Source organism: Gobius niger (genome assembly GCF_951799975.1).
Source record: "Gobius niger genome assembly, chromosome: 4".
Lineage (NCBI taxonomy): Eukaryota > Metazoa > Chordata > Actinopteri > Gobiiformes > Gobiidae > Gobius > Gobius niger.
Genome location: NC_136855.1, coordinates 42,189,591 through 42,207,865, shown reverse-complemented (window position 1 = coordinate 42,207,865; position 18,275 = coordinate 42,189,591). Strand labels below are relative to the sequence as shown.

General features: G+C 41.5%; 1 protein-coding gene across 1 annotated transcript in view; it reads left to right on the top strand.

The window, feature by feature from the left end:
* Window positions 1-2,707: 2,707 nt before the first annotated feature.
* The window catches only part of LOC306961691 (activating signal cointegrator 1-like), a gene marked incomplete at its 3' end in the record, with an annotated part of 96,896 nt that continues 81,328 nt past the window's right edge, over window positions 2,708-18,275 (top strand). The window contains exons 1-9 of the mRNA XM_079554536.1: window positions 2,708-2,792; window positions 5,312-5,499; window positions 5,565-5,692; window positions 6,809-7,021; window positions 7,192-7,270; window positions 8,444-8,546; window positions 8,663-8,878; window positions 12,304-12,427; window positions 15,140-15,327. Of these exons, the coding sequence (XP_079410662.1) occupies window positions 2,713-2,792; window positions 5,312-5,499; window positions 5,565-5,692; window positions 6,809-7,021; window positions 7,192-7,270; window positions 8,444-8,546; window positions 8,663-8,878; window positions 12,304-12,427; window positions 15,140-15,327 (1,319 nt within the window). The 5' untranslated portion in view covers window positions 2,708-2,712. The remainder of the gene's footprint in view (window positions 2,793-5,311; window positions 5,500-5,564; window positions 5,693-6,808; window positions 7,022-7,191; window positions 7,271-8,443; window positions 8,547-8,662; window positions 8,879-12,303; window positions 12,428-15,139; window positions 15,328-18,275) is intronic.

Genomic DNA, 18,275 nt, shown 5'->3' with positions numbered 1-18,275 from the left:
AAAAATACAAAAAATTGACAAAAATTGACAAAAAAGTGAGAAAAAATTGACACAAAATTTGACAAAAAATTGACGAAAAAGTGAGAAAAAATTGATGAAAAATTGAGAAAAAATGGACAAAAAAGTGACAAAAAAATACAAAAAATTGACAAAAATTGACAAAAAAGGGAGAAAAAATGGACGAAAAAGTGACAAAAAATTGACACAAAATTTGACAAAAAATTGACGAAAAAGTGAGAAAAAAAAGGACGAAAAATTGAGGAAAAAATTGATGAAAAAGTGATAAGAATTTGACAAAAAAATGCGAATAATTTGACGAAAAAGTGACAAAAAAGTCACGAAAATCTGACAAAAATGAGTCGACTGCCCAACAAAAAAAGTGATGAAAAAAAATCTGACGTGAGGAAAAAGATCCATTTAGTTTTGTCGGTCTTTCAAATGAGGCGTAACTCTGGCCTACAGGATTTGGGTAAAGCTAAACTGGAGAAAATGCTCTCGGTTCAGGCGGGAGTTAAGAGGTTAATAAATAGGATTTATGCACAGAAAAAGTATTTTGGGGGTAAATGTTGTCCCTCAGCGCCCCCTCACTAAAACATCTTCCCACGGCTCCGTCAGTCCTTTTCTGTTTCCTCCTGTTGTTATAATACACTCTGAGGTAATAAAGAATATAACCAGAATGTGCTGATACAATAATAACCAACGTATATTAACACATATAGAGTCATCTATGTCGTACGATGAGAGTTAGTATAACGGAATATTATTATAACAAGAATATTAATCCATTTGTAGCTGAAATGTGAGTGTGCCTTTACCATTATTAACGACCTCATTATCCACGTTATGTTTTGTACTGCGATAATATTAGGCCTGTGTGTCTCTGATTTTCTTGTAACATTGTTGTTCTCTGTGTCTCTTGTAGGCGACAGTATCACAGCTTTTTTTTCTTTCTCAAATAAATGTATTTTCTCTATGAAACCTCAAAAGGGAGTTGTGTTTTCTTTCTCTGTGATTTTAAAAGTAGGATAAAAATGGGAATTTGTAATGTTTTCTCTCCCGCACAATGTTAAGAGGTAGAACTGTTTGTAAAAGTCTCTGATGTTAATTCAATATTTAATTAAGTATTTCTCAGACTCGTCGCCCCAGGGGAAATGGTCCAAGTGCAGCAAAGCCTCACACGCAGGTTTATGAATCAATGTCTTAACCTCTTCACCCCCACCTGAACCCAGAGCAGCTTCTCCACTTCAGCTTCACCCGGTTTGTTGCCGTGTCGTCCTCGATTTCGTCACATTATTTTTAGTTGCTTTTCTGTGGCTTTTTTGTCACTTTTTCATCGTATTTTTGTTACTTTTTTGTAGCTTTCTGTGGCTTTGTTGCCTTGTTTTTTTGTCACTTTTTTTGGTCACTTTTTCATCTCATTTTTGTCACTTTTCATAGCTTCTTGTGGCTTTTTGTCACTGTTTTTTTGACTAGTTTTACTCACTTATTAGTTGATTTTCTGTGGTTTTTTTGTCACTTTTTCATCACATTTTTGTCACTTTTTTATAGCTTTCTGTGGCTTTGTTGCCTTGTTTTTTTGTCACTTTTTTCATCACATTTGTGTCACTTTCTGTGGCTTTTTTGTCACATTTTTCTCTGGTTTTTGTCACTTTTTAGTTGATTTTTTGTAGCTTTGAGGTCTCATTTTTGTCTCTTTTTTGTCACTTTTTTTGCTACTCTTCTGTGGCTTTTTTAAATAACTTTTTTGTCACTTTTTTGTCACTTTTTCATCTAATTTTTGGACACTTTTTTGTAGCTTTCTGTGGCTCTGTTGCCTCGATTTTGTCTCTTTTTTTGGTCATTTTTTCATCTCATTTTTGTCACTTTTCGTAGCTTCTTGTGGCTTTTTTTGGTCACTTTTTCCACTAGTTTTAGTCACTTTTTAGTAGATTTTCTGTGGCTTTGTTGTCACTTTTACATCACGCTTTTGTCACTTTTTGTAGCTTCTTGTGGCTTTTTTGTCACTTTTTTGACTAGTGTTCTGTAGCTTTGATGTCTCGTCTTTGTCTCTTTTTTGTCACTTTTACATCACACTTTTGTCACTTTTTTTGCTACTCTTCTGTGGCTTTTTTAAATCACTTTTTTGTCACTTTTTCCATCACATTTTTATCACTTTTCTGTGGCTTTTGTCATCACATTTTTGTCCCGTTTCTGTGACTTTTTTCTTCACATTTCCGTCCCTTGTTTGCTCGGTTCAGGTGGGGACTAAGAGGTTAAACACGTCCACAGTCGGAATGAGGAAAAGTTAATTACGTTTGTTTGTTGCAACAGAAACAGAAGTAACAGATGCACAATTTGAAAATGATAAACCATTAAAAACATGTCCATAGAAACAGCCACAATCCTCACGAGTGCAGAGGCGCCCCTTAGTGGAGGGTTTGCGCTGTTACATTTGAGTCTAGAGTCTATTCAGCGGAAAAACTATGATAAAATAAAAAAAATTATAACATAGTATAACATATAACAGTACAACATCTCACAGTTTATTATTTAGCGCAGTAATAAACGTAGCGGAACCATTGACGTGCGCGCGCTGTTCCTCGCGGGTCCTATTTGAAGAGCGCACCGGTGTCGCTTTGTTATGCGCTCGTCTGGAAACACGCCTGTTCTCGCTGTGGACCGACACGACGCCGGTTTTTGTGCCTGAAAAGCAGCTTGAATCCGGGCTGGAACATGTCGGAGGCGCTGTTCGGGTGGTGTGTGGATCAGCTCCACCACAGGTTCGGGATCGAGGCCTGTGAGGACATTGTCAAGTAAGAAAAGTGCAGGATATTCATATATATATCATGCTAACGGCTAACGGACTGACGTCACCTGTCAGGCACGTTCAGAGCAGCTTCACAATCACGTTTATATTCTGTTATTATATCCTAATGCCCCGCTGTGTTTGTTGTATTTGTTCATTGCTTTAGGATTCTTCATAATTTAGTTTTGTTTGTAAATGATTCAGGTCTAAAGTCTAAAACAGACTCCTCTGAAGTTTAAACCACACTTTTATTAAAGCTTGGGACTGAAACATGTAATACAATTTGCTCCTGAAGTAAAAAGCACTCTATGAATAAACTATTTGCAAAAGTACTGTTACTTAAACATGTTACTTAAGTACATCATTTTCAGGTTTTTAAGTAAATCATCTCATTTTGTGAGTGATGACATCTCTCTCTTTGCCTCATGTGGACAGATTTCTTGATGTCACTCAGGGCTGGGGGCGATATGGACCAAGTGTCATATCCCCATATCTTTCATTTCTTTCATCATTCTTTATTGAAGCTCTAGGTCCATGGTATTAAAAGATACAGACAAGACTCACATGAACAATACATACAAAATTATTAAAGACAGCTATACCAGTGTTTCCATACAGGACACTGGTACCAAAGACCTGGGCTTCACCAGAGCCACCAAAGAGCTCACAGAGTCGTTGAGGCGACAAATGAATTTAAAATAGAAAGTTGTCATTAGTGCCTGAAAGCTGTTGACACGAGCCTGGCAGAGCAGCACTGGCACTACTGGACCTAAAAGCATCATTATATACGACTTTGAGCTTCTGTAACGAGGCTTTTTTTAATAATATATTTAGGTATATTTACTAGATATATTTAGGTTGAATATCGATATAGCTCAAATTTTTCAAGGAACTGTATTTTCATATCCTGGCATCCAGACTAATCTCCGATGTTTATTAATGAATAAACAGGAGACTAGTCTGGCGACCCTGTCGTGGAAAAGCTACTGCTGGAGGCGGGACTAATGTAGGACGACCGAACCGCAGCAGCCAATGAGAACATAGCGGATGTGACGACAGAAACAGCCACAAGAAAGTTGTGTCATTGGGACATTAACAATGGCGCTCCTGCCACACAGAGGTCAGTAAATGACTTCTGTCGTTTATGTATGAAAAACTTAAGAACACAAGCAAACCGAGCATTACGGGAAGTGGTCGCTCGTGTTGAAAAACTACAAATCAAAGGCGCAACAACGTGACGCCCGTTCAGGAGCTGCTCTGATTGGTCGGTCGGCTCCATAATCGCTGCGTCACTTCCTTTGAAAGCGCGAGTGTTGCCAGACCCTCTTCTGTAAAGAAGCGGAGTCTGGTTGGCGAGACTAGTATTTTCAGGCCATCCATCCATTTTCTTCCACTTGTCCGTTGCCGGGTCGTGGGGGCAGTTGTGGGAGCTGCACCAGCCCCTATGGCGCCTCCTGCAGGTGGTGGGTCCACAGAAGGACGGCCTCACGATGAACCGGGCCTGTTGGTCTCTCATAAGGAGCTTCTGAACCGCTCTTTGTCTGACCCGTCACCTATAGGACCTGTTTGCTCTGGGAGACCCTACAGGGGCACGAAGCCCCGACAACAGAGCTCCAGGATCATTCAGCTCAAACCCTCCACCACGTTAAAGGAACAGGCCAGCGTTTTTCCACACTGAGATATGTTCTTACCTGAGCTGTGACGAGTTCTTTAGGACCTGTCTGATCTTCAGTCACGTAAACACAGCGCAGACGGCGTTAGCATTTAGCCTCTCCCTCTCTCCTCTATAGCTCCAAAACAGGTCAAGATAGAAGCTACCAAGCTCTTCCACGTTTTCCCTATTTAAATATGGTTACGTGAAGTGTTCCACTACAAAGTATAATTACACACAATTAAACAATGTGGATTTTCTAAGCGGATAAAAGGGGGGACTATATTGTAAGGCGTAATAATACCAGGAGTAGTTCGAAATCCACGCAGTAATCTTCACTTTACTGCACGGATGCTAAATGCTAACGCCGTCTGCGCTGTGTTTACGTGACTGAAGATCAGACAGGTCCTAAAGAACTCGTCACAGCTCAGGTAAGAACATATCTCAGTGTGGAAAAACGGCCTGTTCCTTTAAGGTGGCGGTTCCAGGAGGCATTTTTCAAAATCATCTTAGAACCAAAAGTTTTGCACGAGACCAGTGGTTTCCAACCTCCGTCGTCTCGCGTCCCCCTGAAGTGTTTACTCAAAACAGCCCTTATCTCGCGGGCGCTGCCGGTTTATTTAGAAAATGATCAACTGTACTCAGATTTATGAGTATTTTTGGGTTCAAAAATGCAACTTTTTTTGACAGGTGTTTTTGTCTTTTCATGATCTGAAATAATTCCAAGGTCATGATTGTTAACCTGGATTCATTTCACCAAAAAACAGCCTCTTTCTAATTGATTCCATGTATAATTTAGTCTTTACTTTACCAGAGTCGCAGCTTCACATTCACGGGTCCAAATAAGTTCTAAATGTTGGTCGTATTGTGTTAAGGTATATTTTGACCATTGAGAACCGCGAGGAGCTGGAGGAATACGTGGGAGACCTGCTGCAGGGAACAGACGGGAGAAAGAAGCACTTCATCGACGAGCTTCTGAAGAAGTGGGAGAGGACTCAGACTCAGAGGCCGACCCTGGACCCGGCGGGGCTGTTCGTGCTGAAGGAGCCTCTCGTCTCTGCAGGTAATGCTTCTCTTCTTACTCTTCTAATGCTGTAGCAGACTGTAAACACGTCACTGGTCTTTCAGAGTCTGCGGACGCTTCCAGAGAGTCTCAGAAGAAATCCAAGCGCAAAGGTCGGAACAAAGAGGTGCTGTCGATCAGCCAAGCGGAGCCCGAGCCGGAGACGGTCAAGACTCCCATCGATCAGGCCAGGGTGAGTTCAGCACAGCCGGGTTCGATCTCTGACCAGACGGGGATATATTAACTCGACTAAGGTTAGGTAAGAACATATCTCAGTATGTAAAAACGGTGGCCTGTTCCTTTAACACACTGAGGCCGCGCTGTTTTTGGGATTCAGCTGTAGAGCGCCAACAATCCAGACTATTCTTCATGATATTTGTAGCACCACAGTACTCTATGTTATAGCTGTTATAACGGTTTCATTCTACGTGCCTTGGTTAAGTTAAAGAAACAGGCCAGCGTTTTTCCAGACTGAGATATGTTCTTGCCAGAGCTTAGACGAGTTCATGTGGACCTGTCTGGTCTTCACGCGTGTCCTCGGTCATGTAAACACAGCACAGACGGTGTTAGCATTTAGCCTCTACTCCTCTCCACTATAGAAGAAGATCTTTATTTATACAGAGCCTTTCACAGACATAGTCACAAAGCGCTTTACATGAGACACATTCACTCCATGCTCATACTCATACTCATACTCATACTCATACATGTAGCTCAAACCAGGTGAAGATAGAAGCTACCGAGCTCTTCCACCTTTCCCCTATTTATATATGGTTATGTGAAGTGTTACACGATAAAGTCTCGTTACACAAAATTAAACAATGTGGATTTTTTAAAGCTACACCGCGTAGAATTTACCTAATAAATAAAATTTAAGTACAAGAATTTATTTTCTGACGGATATTTTCATCATTGAAAATTACCTCATAAAAGTTTAAACAAAGGTGTGATTTTGCTGTGAGCGGCTCACGTCCTCTTAGACATGACCTGTAACTTCACCGGGACGGGTTCGTCTCCAGTTCGTCTCCATGGAGATGTCGAATAAAGTCAGCACATACAGATATCTGCTATAAAAGGGGGAACTATATTGTAAGGCGTAATAATACCAATGTTCTTTCTCTTTTTCATGCGTTTTGTGGTTGAAAACGGGTCGTGTGAAACAGCAGCCCGTGTGTTTGCCTTTAATGTGACAAATAAACTTCCTGAAAAGTGAGATTAAAGTGTGAACTGTTTTACGCTCCTCCTGTAAAGTCACTCACACTTTTCTGATTCTCGTTGGATTCTTTCATGACCCCCTCCTCTCTTCCAGAGCCAAGACCGCGACAGCTCCACCAAGAAGAAGAACAAGTTTGTGAACCTTTACGCTCAGGAAGGCCAGGACAAGCTGGCCGTCCTGCTGCCCGGGAGACACGCCTGCGACTGCCTTGCTCAAAAGCACAAGCTCATCAACAACTGCACCAGCTGCGGTCGCATCGCGTGTGAGCAGGAGGGCTCCGGGCCCTGTCTGTTCTGCGGAAGCCTGGTCAGAGCATCACCTACTGGCCACTCTGTGTATCACATGTTCAATATGAAGAAGCCACTGTTACACATGTTTTCAGAATGTTTACTTATACGTTTAGTCCAGATCCAGCCCACGGTGAACTTCTCTGTGCACTGTGCAGAGGAGGATTTGATCATGTTTGTGTTTCTCAGGTGTGCACCAGAGAGGAGCAGGAAATTCTGCAAAGAGACTCGAACAAAAGCCAGAAGCTCAGGAAGAAGCTCATGGGAGGTGAGGGTTTGTGGAACTCATGAGATTCACAAAGAACATTCCCAGAAAATGGCCGAAAATACTGAAAAACTGAATTATTCTGAAGAACAAGGAGCATCTACTTTATAAATCAAAATGAAGCAGCTTAAATATTTACTCACAGGGAAAAAAGCAACAATTATTTTTACTCGAGTAAGACACAGATACTTCATTATAATTTTACTCTGGTGAAGTAAAGAGTCCCATATGATCAAACTACTTTAAGAAGAAAAGTTACTCATTCTCATGTACTTGAGTAGATGTGACTGCCCACCTCTGGTTGACCGATATATCGGCTGGCCGATATTGAGCCAATATATGGGTCTTTTACTATATCGGCCGATATACATTGATTAAAGGCCGATATCTCTGGATCATTAAGTGATGGAGACTTCCCGGGGCGAGACTTCCCAGGGCGACGGTGGTGCAGTTGGTAGAGCGACCCGTCCCGTGATCGGATGGTCGTGGGTTTCCTGCAAATGCACACTGTTATTGTGCAAGACACTTCACCCTAACCTCCGGTCATACACCTAACTGGTGTATGAATGAGAGAGTGACTGGGTTCCTTACTGTAAAGAGCTTTGGGCCTGATAAAGGCAGAAAAGCGCTGTATAAGTTGAGTCCATTTACCATTGAAAAGAGCTCAGTCACAGCCTTAAAACGAACCTCCCTCAACTTCCTCGGCCTCAGGCTGAGAGACAACGCGGTGAAAATCAGACACAAGTTTGTTCACCTCAAAGGCTCGGGCTCCTGTCTGGTGTCGCTGTCTGTGGCATCAGTGGGGAGGGGGTTCTGCTGAGGAGCAGTGGTTGGTTACTCGGCTGGTGACCAAAGCTCGGAGGCGTCTCCAGGAGGTGGGGGCGTTCCTAGGAGGACTCAGGCAAACCTATCCCTAAAATGGCCGCCATCAGAGTTTTTACAGATTACTCAGAAATACGTGAATGTGCCAAGGCAACACTTCAGCCATGTTTTTAATGAGGGAGTGACACAATAACAGGATGGAAAGCTTGGAAAAGTCAATTTTTTGCATAATCCCCCCCCTTTAAGATCAAAGTAAAGAGTGCCAGTAATGCCGCCTCTGCCTTTTTTGCCGTGATGTCCCTGTTTGTCGCCTGTGAATTGTCAGGCTTGATTGAAACATTGGCTTGTTTGCAGATGGAGAGCGAGACTATCTCCCGCACCAGGAGGCCAAGATGAAGGCTGGTCTGGAGAAGGCTGTGCAGCACAAGGACAAACTGCTGGAGTTTGACAAAAACAGGTACAAATGTTGGTTATGTTGGAGGAATCCTGAATGATAAAACTGTGACATGTCAGAGCTGAGATGCCCGAGCTCTGACTTAAGTGATGTGTCCACTGACGTTTTCTTCATTCCAGCGTGAGGAGGACCCAGGTTCTGGACGATGAGTCGGATTACTTTGCCTCGGACTCGAACCAGTGGCTGTCTCCGGGTGAGAGAGAGAAACTGCGGCGGAAAGAGGAGGAGCTGAGGGAGATCCGCCACGCCTCTCGGAAAGACCGCAAGATCACGCTGGACTTCGCCGGGAGACAAGTCGTCGAGGAGGGAGACGGTCTCAAGGAGTACTACACCAAGTGAGTACAAGGGAGTACTACACCAAGTGAGTACAAGGGAGTACTACACCAAGTGAGTACAAGGGAGTACTACACCAAGTGAGTACAAGGGAGTACTACACCAAGTGAGTACAAGGGAGTACTACACCAAGTGAGTACAAGGGAGTACTACACCAAGTGAGTACAAGGGAGTACTACACCAAGTGAGTACAAGGGAGTACTACACCAAGTGAGTACAAGGGAGTACTACACCAAGTGAGTACAAGGGAGTACTACACCAAGTGAGTACAAGGGAGTACTACACCAAGTGAGTACAAGGGAGTACTACACCAAGTGAGTACAAGGGAGTACTACACCAAGTGAGTACAAGGGAGTACTACACCAAGTGAGTACAAAGGAGTACTACACCAAGTGAGTACAAGGGAGTACTACACCAAGTGAGTACAAGGGAGTACTACACCAAGTGAGTACAAGGGAGTACTACACCAAGTGAGTACAAGGGAGTACTACACCAAGTGAGTACAAGGGAGTACTACACCAAGTGAGTACAAGGGAGTACTACACCAAGTGAGTACAAGGGAGTACTACACCAAGTGAGTACAAGGGAGTACTACACCAAGTGAGTACGAGGGAGTACTACACCAAGTGAGTACAAGGGAGTACTACACCAAGTGAGTACAAGGGAGTACTACACCAAGTGAGTACAAGGGAGTACTACACCAAGTGAGTACAAGGGAGTACTACACCAAGTGAGTACAAGGGAGTACTACACCAAGTGAGTACAAGGGAGTACTACACCAAGTGAGTACAAGGGAGTACTACACCAAGTGAGTACAAAGGAGTACTACACCAAGTGAGTACAAGGGAGTACTACACCAAGTGAGTACAAGGGAGTACTACACCAAGTGAGTACAAGGGAGTACTACACCAAGTGAGTACAAGGGAGTACTACACCAAGTGAGTACAAAGGAGTACTACACCAAGTGAGTACAAGGGAGTACTACACCAAGTGAGTACAAGGGAGTACTACACCAAGTGAGTACAAGGGAGTACTACACCAAGTGAGTACAAAGGAGTACTACACCAAGTGAGTACAAGGGAGTACTACACCAAGTGAGTACAAGGGAGTACTACACCAAGTGAGTACAAAGGAGTACTACACCAAGTGAGTACAAGGGAGTACTACACCAAGTGAGTACAAGGGAGTACTACACCAAGTGAGTACAAGGGAGTACTACACCAAGTGAGTACAAAGGAGTACTACACCAAGTGAGTACAAGGGAGTACTACACCAAGTGAGTACGAGGGAGTACTACACCAAGTGAGTACAAGGGAGTACTACACCAAGTGAGTACAAGGGAGTACTACACCAAGTGAGTACAAGGGAGTACTACACCAAGTGAGTACAAGGGAGTACTACACCAAGTGAGTACAAGGGAGTACTACACCAAGTGAGTACAAGGGAGTACTACACCAAGTGAGTACGAGGGAGTACTACACCAAGTGAGTACAAGGGAGTACTACACCAAGTGAGTACAAGGGAGTACTACACCAAGTGAGTACAAAGGAGTACTACACCAAGTGAGTACAAGGGAGTACTACACCAAGTGAGTACAAGAGAGTACTACACCAAGTGAGTACAAAGGAGTACTACACCAAGTGAGTACGAGGGAGGATTAGCTGGTGTTGCACTTTCGAATCCCATTCACTTCAATGGACATGAGCGAATCCTGCATGTTTTTCTGTCTTTGACCGACTGTACCGACTTCATTTGTGCAAAAATGACAAAAAAGTGACAAAAAAGCCACAGAAAATCAACTAAAAAGTGACTAAAACTAGTGAAAAAAGTGACAGAAATGTGAAGAAAAAGTGACAACAAAGCCACAGAATGTCTACTAAAATGTGAGTAAAACTAGTCAAAAAAAGTGACAAAAAAGCCACAAGAAGCTACGAAAAGTGACAAAAATGTGATGAAAAAATTACCAAAAAGAGACAAAATCGAGGCTACAGAGCCACAGAAAGCTACAAAAAAGTGACCAAAATTAGATGAAAAAGTGACAAAAAAGTGACAAAAAAGAGACAAAATCGAGGCAACAAAGCCACAAAAAATCAACTAAAAAGTGACAAAAATGTGATGAAAAAAGTGACAAAAATGTGATTAAAAAGTGACAACAAAGCTAAACAAACTAAAAAGTGTGTAAAACTAGTCAAAAAAACAGTGACAAAAAAGCCACAAGAAGCTACGAAAAGTGACAAAAATGTGATGAAAAAACGACAAAAAAAGAGACAAAATCGAGGCAACAAAGCCACAGAAGGCTACAAAAAAGTGACCAAAATTAGATGAAAAAATGACAAAAAAAGCCACAAAAAATCAACTAAAAACTGACAAAAATGTGATGAAATAGTGACAAAAATGTGATGAAAAAGTGACAAAAAAGAGACAAAATCGAAGCAACGAAGCCACAAAAAATCAACTAAAAAGTGAGTAAAACTAGTCAAAAAAACTGTGACAAAAAAGCCACAAGAAGCTACGAAAAGTGACATAAATGTGATGAAAAAGAAACAAAAAAAAGAGACAAAATCGAGGCAACAAAGCCAAACTAAAAAGTGACTAAAACTAGTGAAAAAAGTGACAGAAATGTGATGAAAAAGTAACAACAAAGCCACAGAAAATCAACTAAAAAGTGAGTAAAACTAGTCAAAAAAAAGGTGACAAAAAAGCCACAAGAAGCTACGAAAAGTGACAAAAATGTGATGAAAAAATGACCAAAAAAAGAGACAAAATCGAGGCAACAGAGCCACAGAAAACTACAAAAAAGTGACCAAAATTAGATGAAAAAGTGACAAAAAAGTGACAACAAAGTGACAACAAAGCCACAAAAATCTACTAAAAAGTGAGTAAAACTAGTCAAAAAACCAGTGACAAAAAAGCCACAAGAAGCTACGAAATGTGACAAAAATGTGATGAAAAAGAAACAAAAAAAGAGACAAAATCGAGGCAACAAAGCCAAACTAAAAAGTGACTAAAACTAGTGAAAAAAGTGACAAAAATGTGATGAAAAAGTGACAACAAAGCCACAGAAAATCAACTAAAAAGGGAGTAAAACTAGTCAAAAAACGGTGACAAAAAAGCCACAAGAAGCTACGAAAAGTGACAAAAATGTGATGAAAAAGAAACAAAAAAAAGAGACAAAATCGAGGCAACAGAGCCACAAAAAATCTACTAAAAAGTGACTAAAACCAGAGAAAAAAGTGACAAAAAAGCCACAAAAAGTGTCAAGATATGAAACCATTATTATGTCTCCACCCAGAGGACCTCCTTGACAGGCACATTCACCACATTATGAGTTCACATGTTTTTAAACTCCAGCAGCAGCTCTCCATTCATGTCAATGGCCCTTCAGTTGCAGATGAAATGATTTTGATGTTTGTTCACATGTGTCCAGGCTGGATGAGACTCTGAAGGCCATGAACAGTGCCCCGTCATCAGCCACGTTCTCCCGGGTTCAGGGTGATCGGCCGGCGCTCCGAGACCTGGTTAACCCCAACATCATGCAGAGTGCACCGGAGGTCGGTCACGTTTTACTTATTCATTTTTTTTTGGCTCCTCCTTAAAGGGATGTTTCAGGATGTTTGACATAGGGCCTCATTTCCTCGTTATCCAGAGTGTTGCTGATTTCTGGAGATATTATTATTATTTTTTAAGTCATGCAGTTCTTATGTTTGAAGAGTTTCGTGGTGCTAGGCTAATGCAAGGCTAGCACATGTCTATGGTATCAGCTAGCCTGCATTAAAAACAGTGTGACCCGCTCCACAGAGCACCTGAGGCAAATCACTGATAACACCAGACTAACCATATACATGTCTGTGTCAATAACTGACCTGCATCACATGAATGATCGCATTTTGTGGGACTATTTTCTAGCAGATCACTCCACCGCCGCGTAGCTTATACAACCACAAAGCTGATGCTGCTCAAATTATTATTATTATTTTGACCTTTATTTAACCAGCATAGTCCCACAGAGACCGGAGCACCCGGAGGAAACCTACGCAGACACGGGGAGAACATGCAAACTCTACACAGAAAGGCCCTTTCCAGGTGGGAATCGAACCTGGGACCTATATATATATAATATATAGTATTTTTAATGCAAAATGGTCAAAATGATTCTATGGACACAGACATGTATATGGTTAGTCTGGTGTTATCAGTGATTCACCTCAGGTGCTCTGTGGAGCGGGTCACACTGTTTTTAATGCAGGCTAGCTGATACCATAGACATGCACTAGCCTTGCATTAGCCTAGCGCCACGAAACTCAAACATAAGAACTGCATGAATTACAAAAAAAATATCTCCAGAAATCAGCAACACTCTGGAAAACGAGGAAATGAGGCCCTATGTCAAACATCCTGAAACATCCCTTTAAAGAAGTGAAATGTGAAAGTAAACAATCAAGTCCCTCCTGATTGGCCCTGAGGCCGGTTCACAGGGAGAGCTCGTCTCATTGGTCAAAGCGATGGCACCAGGGATTCTGATTAGCTTTGGAGATTAATCAATAATGCCAAAATCAAGGTTTTTCATGTCATTAGATCATTTTAATGGATTCAAACTGGCATTAAGTCAAACATTTTCGAAAAATGTTGTTTTTTATTATTGAAAAGACCAAAATGATGGTTTGAACACACACAGTAGCAGTTTTGGCTGATTGTGCCCTGTCTTCTTTTTTTTGCTCAAAGGCTTTCCCTGTGGTCATTTCTCTTTCCTCGGTTTGATGAAATGTTAATGCAAATCTTAAGAAATGAAATATGTGGAAGCTGAATACCTGCCCTAGAAGGCTAACAAACAGTTGCTCTTCCAAGACTGGGCCAGCGTCGCAGGATCAGGAAGAATTTGACTTGATTAAAGGTGTATGGAGCAAGTGCAGGAGGTGGAGAAATCAAAAGTCACAGAAAGAGAAGTCTGAGGCACTCTGTATGAACAATCCAAAGTCCTTAAATGGGAAATTGGACAGCTGTCTCTCCACCTCCTGCACTTGCTCCATACACCTTTAATCAAGTCAAATTCTTCCTGATCTAACATTAATATTAACCGTTACATTCACGCAAACAGGAAAAGCTCTAACTCTTTAAAGGTTAGTGCTAGATCGTTTGCTCAGGAGGGACAGTCTGTCATGACACAAATGAAGGTTAGGGCCAGGGAAATGGTTCACCTCTTAACTCCCGCCTGAACCGAGAGGAGCTTTTTCCTCACGTCATCACTTTTTTTTCCAACATTTTTTTGTTGGGTGTTCAACTCATTTTTGTAACTTTTTTGTAATTTTTTATCACATTTTTGTCATTTTTTTGTCAATTTTTTTCGTCATTTTTTCATCAATTTTTCATCAATTTTTCGTCACTTTTTTGTCAATGTTTTCCCACTTTTTTGTCACATTTCCATCATTGCTTTTTTTTTCCATCACTTTTTCCCAGAAGCTTTTGGATTGGGGTAAAGCCAAACTGTAGAAAATGTGCTCGGTTCAGGTGGGAGTTAAGGGGTTAACTTTAAGGATTAGGATTATTTGTATTTTTAGACAAACCAACTCATAGATCTATACAAACTCACAGTAGACCGTCCCTCCGGAGCAGACGATCTAGCGCTAACCCTCTTTAAACCAACCATGACATTCAGTGTTTGTGCTACAAGGAAAGGCTTTACAAACATCATATACAATAACAGGATTTAAAAAGCGTTCGACTAAAGCAGTGACGAACCCCATAATCAAATCCCACATGTTTACATTCACTTCAGGAACCCGATCATCCAGAGCCAATGTGGATTTTTACAGCAGCTGCTTTTTCACTAAAAAAATCACAAGCAGATTCCACTTATATCTGCTGATGTGCTTCAGATTACGCTTGTTTCAGTGACCGGAGAGCTCGAACTGTGTTACAAACCCCGAGGCCAAACGAGGAGCAGGACGAAGGCCATCGATGATAAAACCCTCAGAGCGTTTCTGCTTTTTCATTGAGTTCACGGAGTTTCCCTCACACAGGAACGAGGCAGGTCCTCCGGGTTTGAAGATGAAAACTCTGCTTGACTTATTCGATGCTAAGACATGATGTGATAAATGGGTGTGATCTTCTTCTCCTGTCTCTGTTCCATCACTGACAGGCCTCATAATCTCATTAGTCACACTCCTCTCTGCACCATTTACCACCATCACATTCACACTCAGGCTCGGATGGATAGCAGTAAATCATTGTTGTTAGAGAGTTCAGGATGCCTGTGTTGTGTGCAGTGGGTGGACGTGGGGGGCCTGGAGGAGCACAAGCGCAGCCTGGACGTGGGGAAGCGAGCGGACGGCGGGACGGGGGAGCGTTCCAGGCTGAGGCTCCAGGACAAGGAGCTGCAGGAGATGTCTGACGGGGGCTGGTGTCTGAGCATGCACCAGCCCTGGGCCTCGCTGCTGGTCAGGGGCATCAAAAGGTAAAGCTGTGGACCATGCATGTTATTTACTGCCGTGTGAGCTAAAACTGAACAAAAACTATGTAAAAGTGGATCAGAAAGGCGAGAACCGGGACTAGATCAGTCAGAGCCCAAACTTAGCCTTCAGGAGTTGGACTTTGCATTAGGGCCGCAACTAACGATTATTTTGGTAATCGATTTATCGACCGATTATTTTTACGATTAATCGATTAATCGCTTGGCTGTGAAAGGTGCATGGAAATTGTATTTTTTCATTTTTTTTTATCACATAGAGCTAAAGTGACGCTGCTTGAGGACATGTTGATGGAGTAAACTTAAAGTAAACGTTTGTACAAGGCTCTTTGTGCTAATTCTGCTTCTGATTGGACGAGACAAAGACAGATATTTATGAAATTTACAATGTACAAAACACCGCAGACCCTCACTTTAAAAACAAAGTAGGTTTTCATCCAAAATACATAATTTTCATGTCTTTTTTGCTCTACTTTAGTCTGTGTTTACTAGAAAACAATTAATCGATTACTGAAATAGTTGACAACTATTTCAGTAATCGATTAATTGTCGATTAATCAATTAGTTGTTTCAGCCCTACTTTGCATTGTGATTTATGTGTTTTAAGGCGAGACACTGCAGGTGAACAGGGAAAATAAATAAATGTAGAGACGTCAATTTGAAACCTTTGCTGAACATCACAGATATAAATATGAGGAAAAAAATGTATTGCATTTTTTCAGGCATTTTCAGCATTAAAATGGCCAAAATTGCCTATATTTTGGGCGACGAAATCAAAATGATGAATTGAGCCAGATAAAATGTTATGGTTTTATTTTATTGACATATTAGTGACTCAGATTTTTCCAGAGGGGATTTTGGATATTTTGTTTAGTTTCTCAATAAACTAATCATCAGTGAAAAAATCTGTAAAAACTCAAATTCCGCCTGTTTTTTTGGTTTCGAAGCTGAATAAATCAGGCTAGGAATTAGATATTAAAAAATCCCTCTGAAAAAACCTTCAGAATGTTGTTGTGTCTCAGCCTGTAAAGTGTGGAGTCTGTGGGAGCTTCTATAAGGGCTCAGGCTCTGCCCGAGTGCGGCTTCTCTCATTCAGAGAAAACCAGCCCTGAAGTTTTGTAGCGAGTGCGCATGCTCGGCCCGTTCTTCCACTTTTCCGCTCCAGCGTCTCGTAGGAGGAAAAACACCATATTTGGGTGAAAGCGTCATCACGGGGCCCCTTAGCAGGACACGTGGATGTCAAATCTGTCAATATTTATGAATGAAAACCCGCGGGAAAGACGGCCTTTCTACTTCCGGGTCGCCCCCACCTCGCAGACAAAACATCATCAAATAAACATCAGCATTTTTATATCTGACATGAAAACTAAGATGTAAAGGGAGGAAAACAGATACAAATCTCCACTTCCACCACTGCGGGAAACATCAATACTTTCACCTAAAGTGTCTCGCATTAAGTTGTCGACTTCAGAACCATAAGAGATGGACCAAAATCAGCAGATTCCAAAACAAAACGTCTCTTTCAAGCTTTCTCTCTCTGAAGTATAGACTAAACATGAATGTCCTGAGTGAATCAGCCCTGTGCCCCTCATACAGCGCCCCCTGCTGTCACTGCTCACACATTGTACAGTTCAGAAACAGCCGTGTTCAAACTATATTCAGGTAAAGTGCACTTGACAGGTTTTAATGCTTTGGAAAAATATAACTTTAACTTAACTTAATAACTTTCTCTATTATATGTGGCCCAAATAACCCAAAATGAGTTTGACCCCCCCTGCTTTAGATGGACAACATCTTCATCATAAGCGGCGTTCACGATGTAGAATGTGATGATGTCATAATGTCAGGTGGAGGGCGGGGCCAATACAGCTCTATCGATACAGACGGCATCTCTGGAATCGCCCATATATGGTCATGTTTGAAAACAGTTGAGGGGAGAAACAATTTTGAAAAAATCTAAACTTTGTCTAATTATTTAAAAACGTCTTTAACAAACGCTGAATTATGAATATAGTTCCTACTAAATAAAGATACAAAGACATGGGGAGGAGCAAAGTGGTTCAACAGCCCATAAATACATGAATAACGGAGAATGCTAACTTAATGCTACATGTTAGCTTCGGGTTAGCTAGCGCTTGCTACAACTGCCGTTTTTTCGCTTCTACTGAACAATCTGCTGTGAGAAAATATCCATATGGACCTGATTTACACCTGACTTTATTTATGTGATAAATAAGTTCATATTCCACCAGAAAATGACTAAAAAGAGGGAAAACTGTGTTTCTCTAAAGATTCTATTTTCTCCCTCGGTGAAGCCACGCCCCCTTCTATGACGAGATGCGTCTGTATCTATGGGAGAAATACAGTTTTTGTAAGAAATCTCCAAAACGAAAATTGACAAATGTTTTTCCTCATCAGTCTGATCTGATCAGATTCACAAACCTGTGATATTATTTTTATGTGTGAAAGTCCTTTCTATTGGACAACATCACACTCATGTTTTCACATATTGTCACCACTTTTTGACGTTTTTCTGATAAAATAATTGAACATTAGAGGGGATCATGAACTCTGTGACAGTTTTTGTTTCATATGGATTCCTCCAGTAATGACTGAGATATGAGCCAAAAAATAAGACACAAAAATCTGCATTTTGTCAGTTACCACAGTTACCACAGTTACCACAGTTACCACAGTTACCGTCAGTTACCGTCAGTTACCACAGTTACCACAGTTACCACAGTTACCACAGTTACCGTCAGTTACCACAGTTACCACAGTTACCACAGTTACCACAGTTACCGTCAGTTACCACAGTTACCACAGTTACCACAGTTACCGTCAGTTACCGTCAGTTACCACAGTTACCACAGTTACCACAGTTACCACAGTTACCACAGTTACCACAGTTACCGTCAGTTACCACAGTTACCACA